The following is a 19,674-nucleotide window of genomic DNA, read 5'->3' as shown; positions in this document are numbered from 1 at the left end:
AGCAAGGGACACAAATTTAAATGAAAAGACAAATTTATTAGTCAAGATAATAATGGGTAGTGAGATGGAAAGATGGAAGCAGGTGGTGTGAGGGCTACAGGAGAATAAATTTTGCAGAGGAGTAGGTTCAAGGGAATAGCAACAGAGGTAACACAGTACTACAGCACCTTGTCATACTTGCACCAGTCCGCTGACACCACTTCAGCACCAACGTTCATCACCATCTGTGGTGATTGATGGCGTCGTATGTCCCAGATTCGTAAGACACCGTCACCTGAAAACAGAATTCCCGGGACAAACAATGACCAACGTAACTTTGCGTGCTACAGTAGTAAGCAAATAGAAATCGTTAATGTGGTAAACACTCACTTCCAACGTGGAGTAGAAGATATGACATAACCAGCAGCTCTGGTTTATGCCCTCTGACAAGGAAGTCAAATGTCATCAGTTTCTCTTGTCTCGCAACGGATCATGTATTGATTATTGATCAGTGAATCCCCTCTTTAACTATCAATTGTCATGACAAAAACAGTAGACTGTTTGATTTTTACTTTTATGTTTAATCGTACTGTAACACTTTCAGAAATACAGTTAGCGAAAATAACGCCGAGAGTCTTGTATTCCATGACCTTTATATACTTCATTGCAACAATACTATCGGTCCTGACCTTCTGTGTGTATTAACTTGAGTGTTGGCTGGTTTGATAACCTCGTCATTTGCCGTACAAAAGGTCTTCTCACTTTCTTTCACTTTCTCAAAATAAATTTGTTAGTTATGCACATGAATATGTTCAATCACTCATCAAGCAGGTCGAAAGTACAGTAGGCCTAGTAGGACTGCTACATACGGCGACAGACAATTTAACTTTGCTGCCAGCAAGCTATGGAATGCACTGCCAAATAATATCTGTGATGCCAAAACATAAGCCACTTTTAAGAAATTACTTAAAACTCACTTTTTCTTTTGAGGAATTTCACTGTTAATCTATATTATTTAAAAAAAAATTTCCTTATAAATACATATATATTTTTATATTAATTTTCAATCTGCGTCCATTTTATTTTTCGTATTCATATTTTAAGGGATTTTGTTACTTAAATTTACTTAAAACTCACTTTTTTCCTTTTAGGAGAATTTCACTGTAAATCTATATTATTTTAAAAATTATTCCTTCGTTTTTATATATATATATATATATATATATATATTTTTTATATTAATATTTAAGCTGTGTCAATTTTATTCTTCATATTCATATTTTAAGGGTTTTGTCATTTTGTTGTCATTGTAAAGCGCTCTTGAAGATGCTTAAGCATGAAAAGAGCGCTATATAAATTTGGTAAAATAATAATAATAATACTGCAGCTTTCTACTGTATTATTCTCCCCAGCCCATAGCATTTTGAGTAAATCTCTGAGTTGTTATTCAACATAGCCACTTATCGATAAGAAATTTGAGGAGGCTTGCATTGATTGAATGCATGAGAACGTAGTCTTTTCCTGTCGTGTCCTAAATACTACGGCCATTGATGGAACAAGGTTACTCTCCACATGAATTAAGACAGGCACTTCTATTTTGGAATTTTGCGATCTGACAATTTCGACAAAGGTTAGTTACAACTGAATGACGCTTTTCTAATTTATTCGTCACAAGTTCGTTTTGTACTCATTGGGCCGACTAATGAGTAAAACTGACACATTGCGTAGATACAGAACTACTAATATTTTTATTATTACTACTGATGGTGCCTAGGCATGCATGACAAATGGTGTACCATTATGCTGACATCCTAAGTGTAAATTCTTTAATGGGTTTGTTTGTTTGTTTTATTCGCACTCAGATTGTTCAAAATACAAAACTTACATAGACATAATAGACAAATAGAACGGTACAGATTGGAAAGAACAACCAGAATGAAAACATTTCATGGTTCCTTACTGCTGTTCATTAGTTCCATTCATAGGGAAATTTCTAAGAAAGCCCTTATACAACAACAGCAATTCATGCACACAAACTTTTGTTACCAAAGTAATGCTAAGCCCTGCCCTCTCATAAATTTGTATCATATCAATTGCAACATACAGCATGTGTATAGGCTATCTGCCAATATCATCATACCAAGTTTGACGAAATTTCGACTAATAGTAGCCAAGTTATTGCAACTTGGAGTTTTTCACGTTTGACCCCGGTGACATCATTAATATTCATGATATGAGCACCAAAATCAATAGGGTTCATCTACTCACTATGGGCCACCCACCCACTAAGTATGGTAATGATCGGTCATTCCCTTGTTGAGTAATCGTGCATACAAACTTTTCATACCGAAATATTGATAAGCCCGCCCCCTCATAAATATGCATGATATCACTTGCAACACACATCAGTGTGTGGAGACTATCTACCAATATCATCATACCAAGTTTGACGAAATTGCGACTAATAGTAGCCAAGTTATTGCAATTTGGAGATTTTCACATTTGACCCGGTGACCTCATTAATATTCATGATATGAGCACCAAAATCAATAGGGTTCCATCTACTCACTACGGGCCGCCCACCCAACAAGTATGTTAATGATCGGTCATTCCCTTGTTGAGTTATCGTGCATACAAGCTAAAGCGTCACACACACACACACACGCGTACCCACACTTAATACCTTATGGGGAACACCTTGTGAGGAACAGCAATGAGCGTGAGGATACCTTAGGGGTAACAGTGAGGATGAAGATACCTTGTGAGGAACAATGGTGGCTAGCATACACATTAGTGTTTTAATTATTCCTTAATTAATTGGACAGTTAATTAAATAAATGACACTTTTAAGGATCGTGTTGTATTGTGTGGTGTTATTTAATCCTGATTTGCTGTAGCTCAACTGAATATACAAGAAAGGGTTTTAAGCTGTTCCATGAACACAACATATGATGACTGTGGTGTAAACAAAAACTAATTAAGTTCAAGGTTACACTACATCTCTTGCTTTATATTATGGATCGGGAATGAAAACCATAAGAATCTAAACAAATAAAGGTATAAAAGTTAGGAGCTACCAGGTAAGCTAGGATATATTGATCCCTTCAAGTAAATGAGATTAGCCTTTACTGTGTAGCCTGGAAGGAGATTACCTAATTACTATCACACGCAACTGTATATTGAATATTGTATATTGAATCATGTTTCTTGTGTTATTGTTACCATTCGCATTCTAGGACCTAAATATTGTATGAGTACCAGTGTAGCTTGTGGGGTACAAAACTTAAATGTGATATAAATGCACCTTAATGCATCCTTGTTGCAGCCTAAAGTAGATGCCTTCATTGCTATTAGACGCCAACAATAACTTCGACAGTTGCTGTATACTGGATAAGGAAAATTCACCAATTGATGCTGTATGCTGGCCATGTTGTATGAATCCCAGGATACCTTGTGGCGTACAGAAAGTGAAATAAACTTCAATTTGGCTCAAAAGAACTAAATCCTTCTACCTAGCAAACAATGGAAATTTCTTGATATGAATTCATCTAATTGACAGTGGTAATCTGTACAGTAAATTTATTAATTTCGTTGTAGGACAGAAGATTATATGAGTACAAGTGTAGCTTGTGAGGTACAAAATTAAAATGTGATATAAGTACACCTTAATGCATCTAAGTGGGAGCCTAAAGTAGATGCCTTCGTTTCTATTAGAAGTTAAACAATAACTTTGACCTTGGTTTTATACTGGAATATGAAAATTCACCTATTGATGCTGTATTCTGGTCATGTTGTATGAGTGCCAGGATACCTTGTGGGGTACAGACAGTTAAATTTAATTAAAATTTGTCTCTCAAGAACTTAACAAGAACTAAATCCTTCTACCTAGCAAACAATGGATATTTCTTGATATGAATTCACCTATTGACCGCGGTTATCTGTACAGTAAAATTTGTATTCGCATTGTAGCACTTAAGATTATATGAGTACAAGTGTAGCTTGTGGGGTACAGAACTTAAATGTAATATAAATATACCTTAATGCATGTAAGTGGAAGCCTAAAGTAGATGTCTCAATTGCTATGAGTAGCCAACAATATTTTTTACAGTGCTTAATATACTGGATAATGAATATTAACTTGTTGATACTGTACTCTGGTTATGTGGTATGAGTGCCAGGATACCTTGTGGGGTACAGAGAGTTAAATTAAATTAATATTTGTCTCTCAAGAACTAATAACAAAAACTTAATCCTTCTACCTAGCAAACAATGGAAATTCTTCAATATAAATTCAAAGAATTTACCATGGTTATCTGTACAGTAAAACTTTTATTCGCATTGTAGGACTTAAGATTATATGAGTACAAGTGTAGCTTGTGGGGTACAGAACTTAAATGTAAAATAAATATACCTTAATGCATCTGAATGGCAACCTAAAGTAGATGCCTTCATTGCTATGAGTAGCCAACAATAATTTTTACAGTGCTTTATATACTGGATAATAAATATTAACTTGTTGATACTGTACTCTGGTCATGTTGTATGAGTGCCAGGATACCTTGTGGGGTACAGACAGTTAAATTACAATTTGTTGTACTGTACTCTGGTCATGTGGTATGAGTGCCAGGATACCTTGTGGGGTACAGACAGTTAAATTACAATTTGTCGTACTGTACTCTGGTCATGTGGTATGAGTGCCAGGATACCTTGTGGGGTACAGACAGTTAAATTACAATTTGTCTCTCAAGAACTTAACAAGAACTAAATCCTTCTACCTAACAAACAATGGAAATCCTTCAATATGAATTCAAAGAATTTACCATGGATATCTGTATAGTAAATTGATAATTTGCATCATAGGACTTAAGATTATATGAGTACCAGTATAGCTTGTGGGGTACAGAACTTTGATGTGATATAAATATACCTTAATGCATCTAAGTGGCAGCCTAAAGTAGATGCCTTCATTGCTATTAGAAGCCAACAATAACTTTGACCTTGGTTTTATACTGGAATATGAAAATTCACCTATTGATACTGTATTCTGGTAATGTGGTAGGAGTACCAGGATACCTTGTGGGGTACAGACATTTAAATTAAAATTTGTCTCTCAAGAACTTAACAAGAACTAAATCCTTCTACCTAGCAAACAATGGATATTCCTTGATATGAATTCACCGATTGACCGCTGTTATCTGTACAGTAAAATTTGTATTCGCATTGTAGGACTTAAGATTATATGAGTACAAGTGTAGCTTGTGAGGTACAAAACTTTAATGTGATATAAATATACCTTAATGCATCTAAGTGGAAGCCTTAAGTAGATGCCTTCATTGCTATGAGTAGCCAACAATATTTTTTACAGTGCTTAATATACTGGATAATAAATATTAACTTGTTGATACTGTACTCTGGTCATGTGGTATGAGTGCCAGGATACCTTGTGGGGTACAGACAGTTAAATTACAATTTGTTGTACTGTACTCTGGTCATGTGGTATGAGTGCCAGGATACCTTGTGGGGTACAGACAGTTAAATTACAATTTGTCGTACTGTACTCTGGTCATGTGGTATGAGTGCCAGGATACCTTGTGGGGTACAGACAGTTAAATAACAATTTGTCTCTCAAGAACTTAATAAGAACAAAATCCATCTACCTAGCAAACAATGGATATTCCTTGATATGAATTCACCGATTGACCGCTGTTATCTGTACAGTAAAATTTGTATTCGCATTGTAGGACTTAAGATTATATGAGTACAAGTGTAGCTTGTGAGGTACAAAACTTTAATGTGATATAAATATACCTTAATGCATCTAAGTGGAAGCCTTAAGTAGATGCCTTCATTGCTATGAGTAGCCAACAATATTTTTTACAGTGCTTAATATACTGGATAATAAATATTAACTTGTTGATACTGTACTCTGGTCATGTGGTATGAGTGCCAGGATACCTTGTGGGGTACAGACAGTTAAATTACAATTTGTTGTACTGTACTCTGGTCATGTGGTATGAGTGCCAGGATACCTTGTGGGGTACAGACAGTTAAATTACAATTTGTCGTACTGTACTCTGGTCATGTGGTATGAGTGCCAGGATACCTTGTGGGGTACAGACAGTTAAATAACAATTTGTCTCTCAAGAACTTAATAAGAACAAAATCCATCTACCTAGCAAACAATGAAAATTCTTCAATATAAATTCATCTAATTGACAGCGATAATCTATACAGAATAAAAATTATCATTCGCATTGTAGGACCTTATATTATATGAGTACCAGTGTAGCTTGTGGGGTACAAAACTTAAATGTCATATAAATATACCTTAAAAATAATGCATCTAAATGGCAGCCTTAAGTAGATGCCTTCATTGCTATGAGTAGCCAACAATATTTTTGGCAGTGCTTTATATACAGGATAATGAAAATTCACCTATTGATGCTGTATTCTGGTCATGTGGTATGAGTGCCAGGATACCTTGTAGGGTACAGACAGTTAAATTACAATTACAATATGTCTCTCAAGAACTTAATTAGAACTAAATCCATATACTTTGCAAACAATGAAAACTCTTCAATATAAATTCATCTCATTGACAGCGATAATCTATACAGAATAAAACTTATCATTCGCATTGTAGGACCTTATATTATATGAGTACCAGTGTAGCTTGTGGGGTACAAAACTTAAATGTCATATCAATATACCTTAAAAATAATGCATCTAAATGGCAGCCTTAAGTAGATGCCTTCATTGCTATGAGTAGCCAACAATATTTTTGGCAGTGCTTTATATACAGGATAATGAAAATTCACCTATTGATGCTGTATTCTGGTCATGTGGTATGAGTGCCAGGATACCTTGTGGGGTACAGACAGTTAAATTACAATTACAATATGTCTCAAGAACTTAATTAGAACTAAATCCATCTACCTAGCAAACAATGAAAACTCTTCAATATAAATTCATCTAATTGACAGCGATAATCTATACAGAATAAAACTTATCATTCGCATTGTAGGACCTAATATTATATGAGTACCAGTGTAGCTTGTGGGGTACAGAACTTAAATGTGATATAAATACACCTTAATGCATCTAAGTGGCAGCCTAAAGTAGATGCCTTCATTGCTATTAGAAGCCAACAATAATTTTGACCTTGGTTTTATACTGGAATATGAAAATTCACCTATTGATACTGTATTCTGGTAATGTGGTATGAGTACCAGGATACCTTGTGGGGTACAGACAGTTAAATTACAATTTGTCTCTCAAGAACTTAATAAGAACAAAATCCATCTACCTAGCAAACAATGAAAATTCTTCAATATAAATTCATCTAATTGACAGCGATAATCTATACAGAATAACACTTATCATTCGCATTGTAGGACCTTATATTATATGAGTACCAGTGTAGCTTGTGGGGTACAAAACTTAAATGTCATATAAATATACCTTAAAAATAATGCATCTAAATGGCAGCCTTAAGTAGATGCCTTCATTACTATGGGTAGCCAACAATATTTTTGGCAGTGCTTTATATACAGGATAATGAAAATTCACCTATTGATGCTGTACTCTGGTCATGTGGTATGAGTGCCAGGATACCTTGTGGGGTACAGACAGTTACATTACAATTTGTTGTACTGTACTCTGGTCATGTGGTATGAGTGCCAGGATACCTTGTGGGGTACAGACAGTTAAATTACAATTTGTCGTACTGTACTCTGGTCATGTGGTATGAGTGCCAGGATACCTTGTGGGGTACAGACAGTTCAATTACAATTTGTCTCTCAAGAACTTAATAAGAACAAAATCCATCTACCTAGCAAACAATGAAAACTCTTCAATATAAATTCATCTAATTGACAGCGATAATCTATACAGAATAAAACTTATCATTCGCATTGGAGTACCTAATATTATATGAGTACCAGTGTAGCTTGTGGGGTACAAAACTTAAATGTCATATAAATATACCTTAAAAATAATGCATCTAAATGGCAGCCTTAAGTAGATGCCTTCATTGCTATGAGTAGCCAACAATATTTTTGGCAGTGCTTTATATACAGGATAATGAAAATTCACCTATTGATGCTGTATTCTGGTCATGTGGTATGAGTGCCAGGATACCTTGTGGGGTACAGACAGTTAAATTACAATTTGTTGTACTGTACTCTGGTCATGTGGTATGAGTGCCAGGATACCTTGTGGGGTACAGACAGTTAAATTACAATTTGTCGTACTGTACTCTGGTCATGTGGTATGAGTGCCAGGATACCTTGTGGGGTACAGACAGTTAAATTACAATTTGTCTCTCAAGAACTTAATAAGAACAAAATCCATCTACCTAGCAAAATATGAAAACTCTTCAATATAAATTCATCTAATTGACAGGGATAATCTATACAGAATAAAACTTATCATTCGCATTGTAGGACCTTATATTATATGAGTACCAGTGTAGCTTGTGGGGTACAAAACTTAAATGTCATATAAATATACCTTAAAAATAATGCATCTAAATGGCAGCCTTAAGTAGATGCCTTCATTGCTATGAGTAGCCAACAATATTTTTGGCAGTGCTTTATATACAGGATAATGAAAATTCACCTATTGATGCTGTATTCTGGTCATGTGGTATGAGTGCCAGGATACCTTGTAGGGTACAGACAGTTAAATTACAATTTGTCGTACTGTACTCTGGTCATGTGGTATGAGTGCCAGGATACCTTGTGGGGTACAGACAGTTAAATTACAATCTGTCTCTCAAGAACTTAATAAGAACAAAATCCATCTACCTATCAAACAATGAAAACTCTTCAATATAAATTCATCTAATTGACAGCGATAATCTATACAGAATAAAACTGATCATTCGCATTGTAGGACCTTATATTATATGAGTACCAGTGTAGCTTGTGGGGTACAATACTTAAATGTCATATAAATATACCTTAAAAATAATGCATCTAAATGGCAGCCTTAAGTAGATGCCTTCATTGCTATGAGTAGCCAACAATATTTTTGGCAGTGCTTCATATACAGGATAATGAAAATTCACCTATTGATGCTGTATTCTGGTCATGTGGTATGAGTGCCAGGATACCTTGTGGGGTACAGACAGTTAAATTACAATTACAATATGTCTCTCAAGAACTTAATTAGAACTAAATCCATCTACCTAGCAAACAATGAAAACTCTTCAATATAAATTCATCTAATTGACAGCGATAATCTATACAGAATAAAACTTATCATTCGCATTGTAGGACCTAATATTATATGAGTACCAGTGTAGCTTGTGGGGTACAGAACTTAAATGTGATATAAATACACCTTAATGCATCTAAGTGGCAGCCTAAAGTAGATGCCTTCATTGCTATTAGAAGCCAACAATAACTTTGACCTTGGTTTTATACTGTAATATGAAAATTCACCTATTGATACTGTATTCTGGTCATGTGGTATGAGTACCAGGATACCTTGTGGGGTACAGACAGTTAAATTACAATTTGTCTCTCAAGAACTTAATACGAACAAAATCCATCTACCTAGCAAACAATGAAAATTCTTCAATATAAATTCATCTAATTGACAGCGATAATCTATACAGAATGAAACTTATCATTCGCATTGTAGGACCTGATATTATATGAGTACCAGTGTAGCTTGTGGGGTACAAAACTTAAATGTCATATAAATATACCTTAAAAATAATGCATCTAAATGGCAGCCTTAAGTAGATGCCTTCATTGCTATGAGTAGCAAACAATATTTTTGGCAGTGCTTTATATACAGGATAATGAAAATTCACCTATTGATGCTGTATTCTGGTCATGTGGTATGAGTGCCAGGATACCTTGTGGGGTACAGACAGTTAAATTACAATTTGTTGTACTGTACTCTGGTCATGTGGTATGAGTGCCAGGATACCTTGTGGGGTACAGACAGTTAAATTACAATTTGTCGTACTGTACTCTGGTCATGTGGTATGAGTGCCAGGATACCTTGTGGGGTACAGACAGTTAAATTACAATTTGTCTCTCAAGAACTTAATAAGAACAAAATCCATCTACCTAGCAAAATATGAAAACTCTTCAATATAAATTCATCTAATTGACAGGGATAATCTATACAGAATAAAACTTATCATTCGCATTGTAGGACCTTATATTATATGAGTACCAGTGTAGCTTGTGGGGTACAAAACTTAAATGTCATATAAATATACCTTAAAAATAATGCATCTAAATGGCAGCCTTAAGTAGATGCCTTCATTGCTATGAGTAGCCAACAATATTTTTGGCAGTGCTTTATATACAGGATAATGAAAATTCACCTATTGATGCTGTATTCTGGTCATGTGGTATGAGTGCCAGGATACCTTGTAGGGTACAGACAGTTAAATTACAATTTGTCGTACTGTACTCTGGTCATGTGGTATGAGTGCCAGGATACCTTGTGGGGTACAGACAGTTAAATTACAATCTGTCTCTCAAGAACTTAATAAGAACAAAATCCATCTACCTATCAAACAATGAAAACTCTTCAATATAAATTCATCTAATTGACAGCGATAATCTATACAGAATAAAACTGATCATTCGCATTGTAGGACCTTATATTATATGAGTACCAGTGTAGCTTGTGGGGTACAATACTTAAATGTCATATAAATATACCTTAAAAATAATGCATCTAAATGGCAGCCTTAAGTAGATGCCTTCATTGCTATGAGTAGCCAACAATATTTTTGGCAGTGCTTCATATACAGGATAATGAAAATTCACCTATTGATGCTGTATTCTGGTCATGTGGTATGAGTGCCAGGATACCTTGTGGGGTACAGACAGTTAAATTACAATTACAATATGTCTCTCAAGAACTTAATTAGAACTAAATCCATCTACCTAGCAAACAATGAAAACTCTTCAATATAAATTCATCTAATTGACAGCGATAATCTATACAGAATAAAACTTATCATTCGCATTGTAGGACCTAATATTATATGAGTACCAGTGTAGCTTGTGGGGTACAGAACTTAAATGTGATATAAATACACCTTAATGCATCTAAGTGGCAGCCTAAAGTAGATGCCTTCATTGCTATTAGAAGCCAACAATAACTTTGACCTTGGTTTTATACTGTAATATGAAAATTCACCTATTGATACTGTATTCTGGTCATGTGGTATGAGTACCAGGATACCTTGTGGGGTACAGACAGTTAAATTACAATTTGTCTCTCAAGAACTTAATACGAACAAAATCCATCTACCTAGCAAACAATGAAAATTCTTCAACATAAATTCATCTAATTGACAGCGATAATCTATACAGAATGAAACTTATCATTCGCATTGTAGGACCTGATATTATATGAGTACCAGTGTAGCTTGTGGGGTACAAAACTTAAATGTCATATAAATATACCTTAAAAATAATGCATCTAAATGGCAGCCTTAAGTAGATGCCTTCATTGCTATGAGTAGCAAACAATATTTTTGGCAGTGCTTTATATACAGGATAATGAAAATTCACCTATTGATGCTGTATTCTGGTCATGTGGTATGAGTGCCAGGATACCTTGTGGGGTACAGACAGTTAAATTACAATTTGTTGTACTGTACTCTGGTCATGTGGTATGAGTGCCAGGATACCTTGTGGGGTACAGACAGTTAAATTACAATATGTCGTACTGTATTCTGGTAATGTGGTATGAGTGCCAGGATACCTTGTGGGGTACAGACAGTTAAATTACAATTTGTCTCTCAAGAACTTAATAAGAACAAAATCCATCTACCTAGCAAAATATGAAAACTCTTCAATATAAATTCATCTAATTGACAGCGATAATCTATACAGAATAAAACTTATCATTCGCATTGTAGGACCTTATATTATATGAGTACCAGGATACCTTGTGGGGTACAAAACTTAAATGTCATATAAATATACCTTAAAAATAATGCATCTAAATGGCAGCCTTAAGTAGATGCCTTCATTGCTATGAGTAGCCAACAATATTTTTGGCAGTGCTTTATATACAGGATAATGAAAATTCACCTATTGATGCTGTATTCTGGTCATGTGGTATGAGTGCCAGGATACCTTGTGGGGTACAGACAGTTAAATTACAATTTGTTGTACTGTACTCTGGTCATGTGGTATGAGTGCCAGGATACCTTGTGGGGTACAGACAGTTAAATTACAATTTGTCGTACTGTACTCTGGTCATGTGGTATGAGTGCCAGGATACCTTGTGGGGTACAGACAGTTAAATTACAATTTGTCTCTCAAGAACTTAATAAGAACAAAATCCATCTACCTAGCAAACAATGAAAACTCTTCAATATAAATTCATCTAATTGACAGCGATAATCTATACAGAATAAATCTGATCATTCGCATTGTAGGACCTTATATTATATGAGTACCAGTGTAGCTTGTGGGGTACAAAACTTAAATGTCATATAAATATACCTTAAAAATAATGCATCTAAATGGCAGCCTTAAGTAGATGCCTTCATTGCTATGAGTAGCCAACAATATTTTTGGCAGTGCTTTATATACAGGATAATGAAAATTCACCTATTGATGCTGTATTCTGGTCATGTGGTATGAGTGCCAGGATACCTTGTGGGGTACAGACAGTTAAATTACAATTACAATATGTCTCAAGAACTTAATTAGAACTAAATCCATCTACCTAGCAAACAATGAAAACTCTTCAATATAAATTCATCTAATTGACAGCGATAATCTATACAGAATAAAACTCATCATTCGCATTGTAGGACCTGATATTATATGAGTACCAGTGTAGCTTGTGGGGTACAAAACTTAAATGTCATATAAATATACCTTAAAAATAATGCATCTAAATGGCAGCCTTAAGTAGATGCCTTCATTGCTATGAGTAGCCAACAATATTTTTGGGAGTGCTTTATATACAGGATAATGAAAATTCACCTATTGATGCTGTATTCTGGTCATGTGGTATGAGTGCCAGGATACCTTGTAGGGTACAGACAGTTAAATTACAATTTGTTGTACTGTACTCTGGTCATGTGGTATGAGTGCCAGGATACCTTGTGGGGTACAGACAGTTAAATTACAATTTGTCGTACTGTATTCTGGTAATGTGGTATGAGTGCCAGGATACCTTGTGGGGTACAGACAGTTAAATTACAATTTGTCTCTCAAGAACTTAATAAGAACAAAATCCATCTACCTAGCAAAATATGAAAACTCTTCAATATAAATTCATCTAATTGACAGGGATAATCTATACAGAATAAAACTTATCATTCGCATTGTAGGACCTTATATTATATGAGTACCAGGATACCTTGTGGGGTACAAAACTTAAATGTCATATAAATATACCTTAAAAATAATGCATCTAAAAGGCAGCCTTAAGTAGATGCCTTCATTGCTATGAGTAGCCAACAATATTTTTGGCAGTGCTTTATATACAGGATAATGAAAATTCACCTATTGATGCTGTATTCTGGTCATGTGGTATGAGTGCCAGGATACCTTGTGGGGTACAGACAGTTAAATTACAATTTGTTGTACTGTACTCTGGTCATGTGGTATGAGTGCCAGGATACCTTGTGGGGTACAGACAGTTAAATTACAATTTGTCGTACTGTATTCTGGTAATGTGGTATGAGTGCCAGGATACCTTGTGGGGTACAGACAGTTAAATTACAATTTGTCTCTCAAGAACTTAATAAGAACAAAATCCATCTACCTAGCAAAATATGAAAACTCTTCAATATAAATTCATCTAATTGACAGCGATAATCTATACAGAATAAAACTTATCATTCGCATTGCAGGACCTTATATTATATGAGTACCAGGATACCTTGTGGGGTACAAAACTTAAATGTCATATAAATATACCTTAAAAATAATGCATCTAAATGGCAGCCTTAAGTAGATGCCTTCATTGCTATGAGTAGCCAACAATATTTTTGGCAGTGCTTTATATACAGGATAATGAAAATTCACCTATTGATGCTGTATTCTGGTCATGTGGTATGAGTGCCAGGATACCTTGTGGGGTACAGACAGTTAAATTACAATTTGTCGTACTGTACTCTGGTCATGTGGTATGAGTGCCAGGATACCTTGTGGGGTACAGACAGTTAAATTACAATTTGTCGTACTGTATTCTGGTAATGTGGTATGAGTGCCAGGATACCTTGTGGGGTACAGACAGTTAAATTACAATTTGTCTCTCAAGAACTTAATAAGAACAAAATCCATCTACCTAGCAAAATATGAAAACTCTTCAATATAAATTCATCTAATTGACAGGGATAATCTATACAGAATAAAACTGATCATTCGCATTGTAGGACCTTATATTATATGAGTACCAGGATACCTTGTGGGGTACAAAACTTAAATGTCATATAAATATACCTTAAAAATAATGCATCTAAATGGCAGCCTTAAGTAGATGCCTTCATTGCTATGAGTAGCCAACAATATTTTTGGCAGTGCTTTATATACAAGATAATGAAAATTCACCTATTGATGCTGTATTCTGGTCATGTGGTATGAGTGCCAGGATACCTTGTGGGGTACAGACAGTTAAATTACAATATGTCGTACTGTATTCTGGTAATGTGGTATGAGTGCCAGGATACCTTGTGGGGTACAGACAGTTAAATTACAATTTGTCTCTCAAGAACTTAATAAGAACAAAATCCATCTACCTAGCAAAATATGAAAACTCTTCAATATAAATTCATCTAATTGACAGCGATAATCTATACAGAATAAAACTTATCATTCGCATTGTAGGACCTTATATTATATGAGTACCAGGATACCTTGTGGGGTACAAAACTTAAATGTCATATAAATATACCTTAAAAATAATGCATCTAAATGGCAGCCTTAAGTAGATGCCTTCATTGCTATGAGTAGCAAACAATATTTTTGGCAGTGCTTTATATACAGGATAATGAAAATTCACCTATTGATGCTGTATTCTGGTCATGTGGTATGAGTGCCAGGATACCTTGTGGGGTACAGACAGTTAAATTACAATTACAATATGTCTCAAGAACTTAATTAGAACTAAATCCATCTACCTAGCAAACAATGAAAACTCTTCAATATAAATTCATCTAATTGACAGCGATAATCTATACAGAATAAAACTTATCATTCGCATTGTAGGACCTGATATTATATGAGTACCAGTGTAGCTTGTGGGGTACAAAACTTAAATGTCATATAAATATACCTTAAAAATAATGCATCTAAATGGCAGCCTTAAGTAGATGCCTTCATTGCTATGAGTAGCCAACAATATTTTTGGCAGTGCTTTATATACAGGATAATGAAAATTCACCTATTGATGCTGTATTCTGGTCATGTGGTATGAGTGCCAGGATACCTTGTAGGGTACAGACAGTTAAATTACAATTTGTTGTACTGTACTCTGGTCATGTGGTATGAGTGCCAGGATACCTTGTGGGGTACAGACAGTTAAATTACAATTTGTCGTACTGTATTCTGGTAATGTGGTATGAGTGCCAGGATACCTTGTGGGGTACAGACAGTTAAATTACAATTTGTCTCTCAAGAACTTAATAAGAACAAAATCCATCTACCTAGCAAAATATGAAAACTCTTCAATATAAATTCATCTAATTGACAGGGATAATCTATACAGAATAAAACTTATCATTCGCATTGTAGGACCTTATATTATATGAGTACCAGGATACCTTGTGGGGTACAAAACTTAAATGTCATATAAATATACCTTAAAAATAATGCATCTAAAAGGCAGCCTTAAGTAGATGCCTTCATTGCTATGAGTAGCCAACAATATTTTTGGCAGTGCTTTATATACAGGATAATGAAAATTCACCTATTGATGCTGTATTCTGGTCATGTGGTATGAGTGCCAGGATACCTTGTGGGGTACAGACAGTTAAATTACAATTTGTTGTACTGTACTCTGGTCATGTGGTATGAGTGCCAGGATACCTTGTGGGGTACAGACAGTTAAATTACAATTTGTCGTACTGTATTCTGGTCATGTGGTATGAGTGCCAGGATACCTTGTGGGGTACAGACAGTTAAATTACAATTTGTCTCTCAAGAACTTAATAAGAACAAAATCCATCTACCTAGCAAAATATGAAAACTCTTCAATATAAATTCATCTAATTGACAGCGATAATCTATACAGAATAAAACTTATCATTCGCATTGCAGGACCTTATATTATATGAGTACCAGGATACCTTGTGGGGTACAAAACTTAAATGTCATATAAATATACCTTAAAAATAATGCATCTAAATGGCAGCCTTAAGTAGATGCCTTCATTGCTATGAGTAGCCAACAATATTTTTGGCAGTGCTTTATATACAGGATAATGAAAATTCACCTATTGATGCTGTATTCTGGTCATGTGGTATGAGTGCCAGGATACCTTGTAGGGTACAGACAGTTAAATTACAATTACAATATGTCTCTCAAGAACTTAATTAGAACTAAATCCATATACTTTGCAAACAATGAAAACTCTTCAATATAAATTCATCTCATTGACAGCGATAATCTATACAGAATAAAACTTATCATTCGCATTGTAGGACCTTATATTATATGAGTACCAGTGTAGCTTGTGGGGTACAAAACTTAAATGTCATATCAATATACCTTAAAAATAATGCATCTAAATGGCAGCCTTAAGTAGATGCCTTCATTGCTATGAGTAGCCAACAATATTTTTGGCAGTGCTTTATATACAGGATAATGAAAATTCACCTATTGATGCTGTATTCTGGTCATGTGGTATGAGTGCCAGGATACCTTGTGGGGTACAGACAGTTAAATTACAATTACAATATGTCTCAAGAACTTAATTAGAACTAAATCCATCTACCTAGCAAACAATGAAAACTCTTCAATATAAATTCATCTAATTGACAGCGATAATCTATACAGAATAAAACTTATCATTCGCATTGTAGGACCTAATATTATATGAGTACCAGTGTAGCTTGTGGGGTACAGAACTTAAATGTGATATAAATACACCTTAATGCATCTAAGTGGCAGCCTAAAGTAGATGCCTTCATTGCTATTAGAAGCCAACAATAATTTTGACCTTGGTTTTATACTGGAATATGAAAATTCACCTATTGATACTGTATTCTGGTAATGTGGTATGAGTACCAGGATACCTTGTGGGGTACAGACAGTTAAATTACAATTTGTCTCTCAAGAACTTAATAAGAACAAAATCCATCTACCTAGCAAACAATGAAAATTCTTCAATATAAATTCATCTAATTGACAGCGATAATCTATACAGAATAACACTTATCATTCGCATTGTAGGACCTTATATTATATGAGTACCAGTGTAGCTTGTGGGGTACAAAACTTAAATGTCATATAAATATACCTTAAAAATAATGCATCTAAATGGCAGCCTTAAGTAGATGCCTTCATTACTATGGGTAGCCAACAATATTTTTGGCAGTGCTTTATATACAGGATAATGAAAATTCACCTATTGATGCTGTACTCTGGTCATGTGGTATGAGTGCCAGGATACCTTGTGGGGTACAGACAGTTACATTACAATTTGTTGTACTGTACTCTGGTCATGTGGTATGAGTGCCAGGATACCTTGTGGGGTACAGACAGTTAAATTACAATTTGTCGTACTGTACTCTGGTCATGTGGTATGAGTGCCAGGATACCTTGTGGGGTACAGACAGTTCAATTACAATTTGTCTCTCAAGAACTTAATAAGAACAAAATCCATCTACCTAGCAAACAATGAAAACTCTTCAATATAAATTCATCTAATTGACAGCGATAATCTATACAGAATAAAACTTATCATTCGCATTGGAGTACCTAATATTATATGAGTACCAGTGTAGCTTGTGGGGTACAAAACTTAAATGTCATATAAATATACCTTAAAAATAATGCATCTAAATGGCAGCCTTAAGTAGATGCCTTCATTGCTATGAGTAGCCAACAATATTTTTGGCAGTGCTTTATATACAGGATAATGAAAATTCACCTATTGATGCTGTATTCTGGTCATGTGGTATGAGTGCCAGGATACCTTGTGGGGTACAGACAGTTAAATTACAATTTGTTGTACTGTACTCTGGTCATGTGGTATGAGTGCCAGGATACCTTGTGGGGTACAGACAGTTAAATTACAATTTGTCGTACTGTACTCTGGTCATGTGGTATGAGTGCCAGGATACCTTGTGGGGTACAGACAGTTAAATTACAATTTGTCTCTCAAGAACTTAATAAGAACAAAATCCATCTACCTAGCAAAATATGAAAACTCTTCAATATAAATTCATCTAATTGACAGGGATAATCTATACAGAATAAAACTTATCATTCGCATTGTAGGACCTTATATTATATGAGTACCAGTGTAGCTTGTGGGGTACAAAACTTAAATGTCATATAAATATACCTTAAAAATAATGCATCTAAATGGCAGCCTTAAGTAGATGCCTTCATTGCTATGAGTAGCCAACAATATTTTTGGCAGTGCTTTATATACAGGATAATGAAAATTCACCTATTGATGCTGTATTCTGGTCATGTGGTATGAGTGCCAGGATACCTTGTAGGGTACAGACAGTTAAATTACAATTTGTCGTACTGTACTCTGGTCATGTGGTATGAGTGCCAGGATACCTTGTGGGGTACAGACAGTTAAATTACAATCTGTCTCTCAAGAACTTAATAAGAACAAAATCCATCTACCTATCAAACAATGAAAACTCTTCAATATAAATTCATCTAATTGACAGCGATAATCTATACAGAATAAAACTGATCATTCGCATTGTAGGACCTTATATTATATGAGTACCAGTGTAGCTTGTGGGGTACAATACTTAAATGTAATATAAATATACCTTAAAAATAATGCATCTAAATGGCAGCCTTAAGTAGATGCCTTCATTGCTATGAGTAGCCAACAATATTTTTGGCAGTGCTTCATATACAGGATAATGAAAATTCACCTATTGATGCTGTATTCTGGTCATGTGGTATGAGTGCCAGGATACCTTGTGGGGTACAGACAGTTAAATTACAATTACAATATGTCTCTCAAGAACTTAATTAGAACTAAATCCATCTACCTAGCAAACAATGAAAACTCTTCAATATAAATTCATCTAATTGACAGCGATAATCTATACAGAATAAAACTTATCATTCGCATTGTAGGACCTAATATTATATGAGTACCAGTGTAGCTTGTGGGGTACAGAACTTAAATGTGATATAAATACACCTTAATGCATCTAAGTGGCAGCCTAAAGTAGATGCCTTCATTGCTATTAGAAGCCAACAATAACTTTGACCTTGGTTTTATACTGTAATATGAAAATTCACCTATTGATACTGTATTCTGGTCATGTGGTATGAGTACCAGGATACCTTGTGGGGTACAGACAGTTAAATTACAATTTGTCTCTCAAGAACTTAATACGAACAAAATCCATCTACCTAGCAAACAATGAAAATTCTTCAACATAAATTCATCTAATTGACAGCGATAATCTATACAGAATGAAACTTATCATTCGCATTGTAGGACCTGATATTATATGAGTACCAGTGTAGCTTGTGGGGTACA

The 19,674-nt window shown here is 34.8% G+C and overlaps 1 protein-coding gene across 4 annotated transcripts in view; it reads right to left on the bottom strand.

The window, feature by feature from the left end:
- The window catches only part of LOC139962684 (peroxisomal targeting signal 2 receptor-like), a 126,564-nt gene that overhangs the window by 4,396 nt on the left and 102,494 nt on the right, over positions 1–19,674 (bottom strand). For all 4 annotated transcript variants that reach the window (XM_071962864.1, XM_071962865.1, XM_071962866.1 and 1 more), the window contains exon 6: positions 168–274. In XM_071962864.1, coding sequence (XP_071818965.1) covers positions 168–274 — 107 coding nt within the window. The remainder of the gene's footprint in view (positions 1–167; positions 275–19,674) is intronic.

Source organism: Apostichopus japonicus, chromosome 21 (genome assembly GCF_037975245.1).
Source record: "Apostichopus japonicus isolate 1M-3 chromosome 21, ASM3797524v1, whole genome shotgun sequence".
NCBI lineage: Eukaryota > Metazoa > Echinodermata > Holothuroidea > Aspidochirotida > Stichopodidae > Apostichopus > Apostichopus japonicus.
This window is presented reverse-complemented; position numbering and strand designations above follow the sequence as displayed.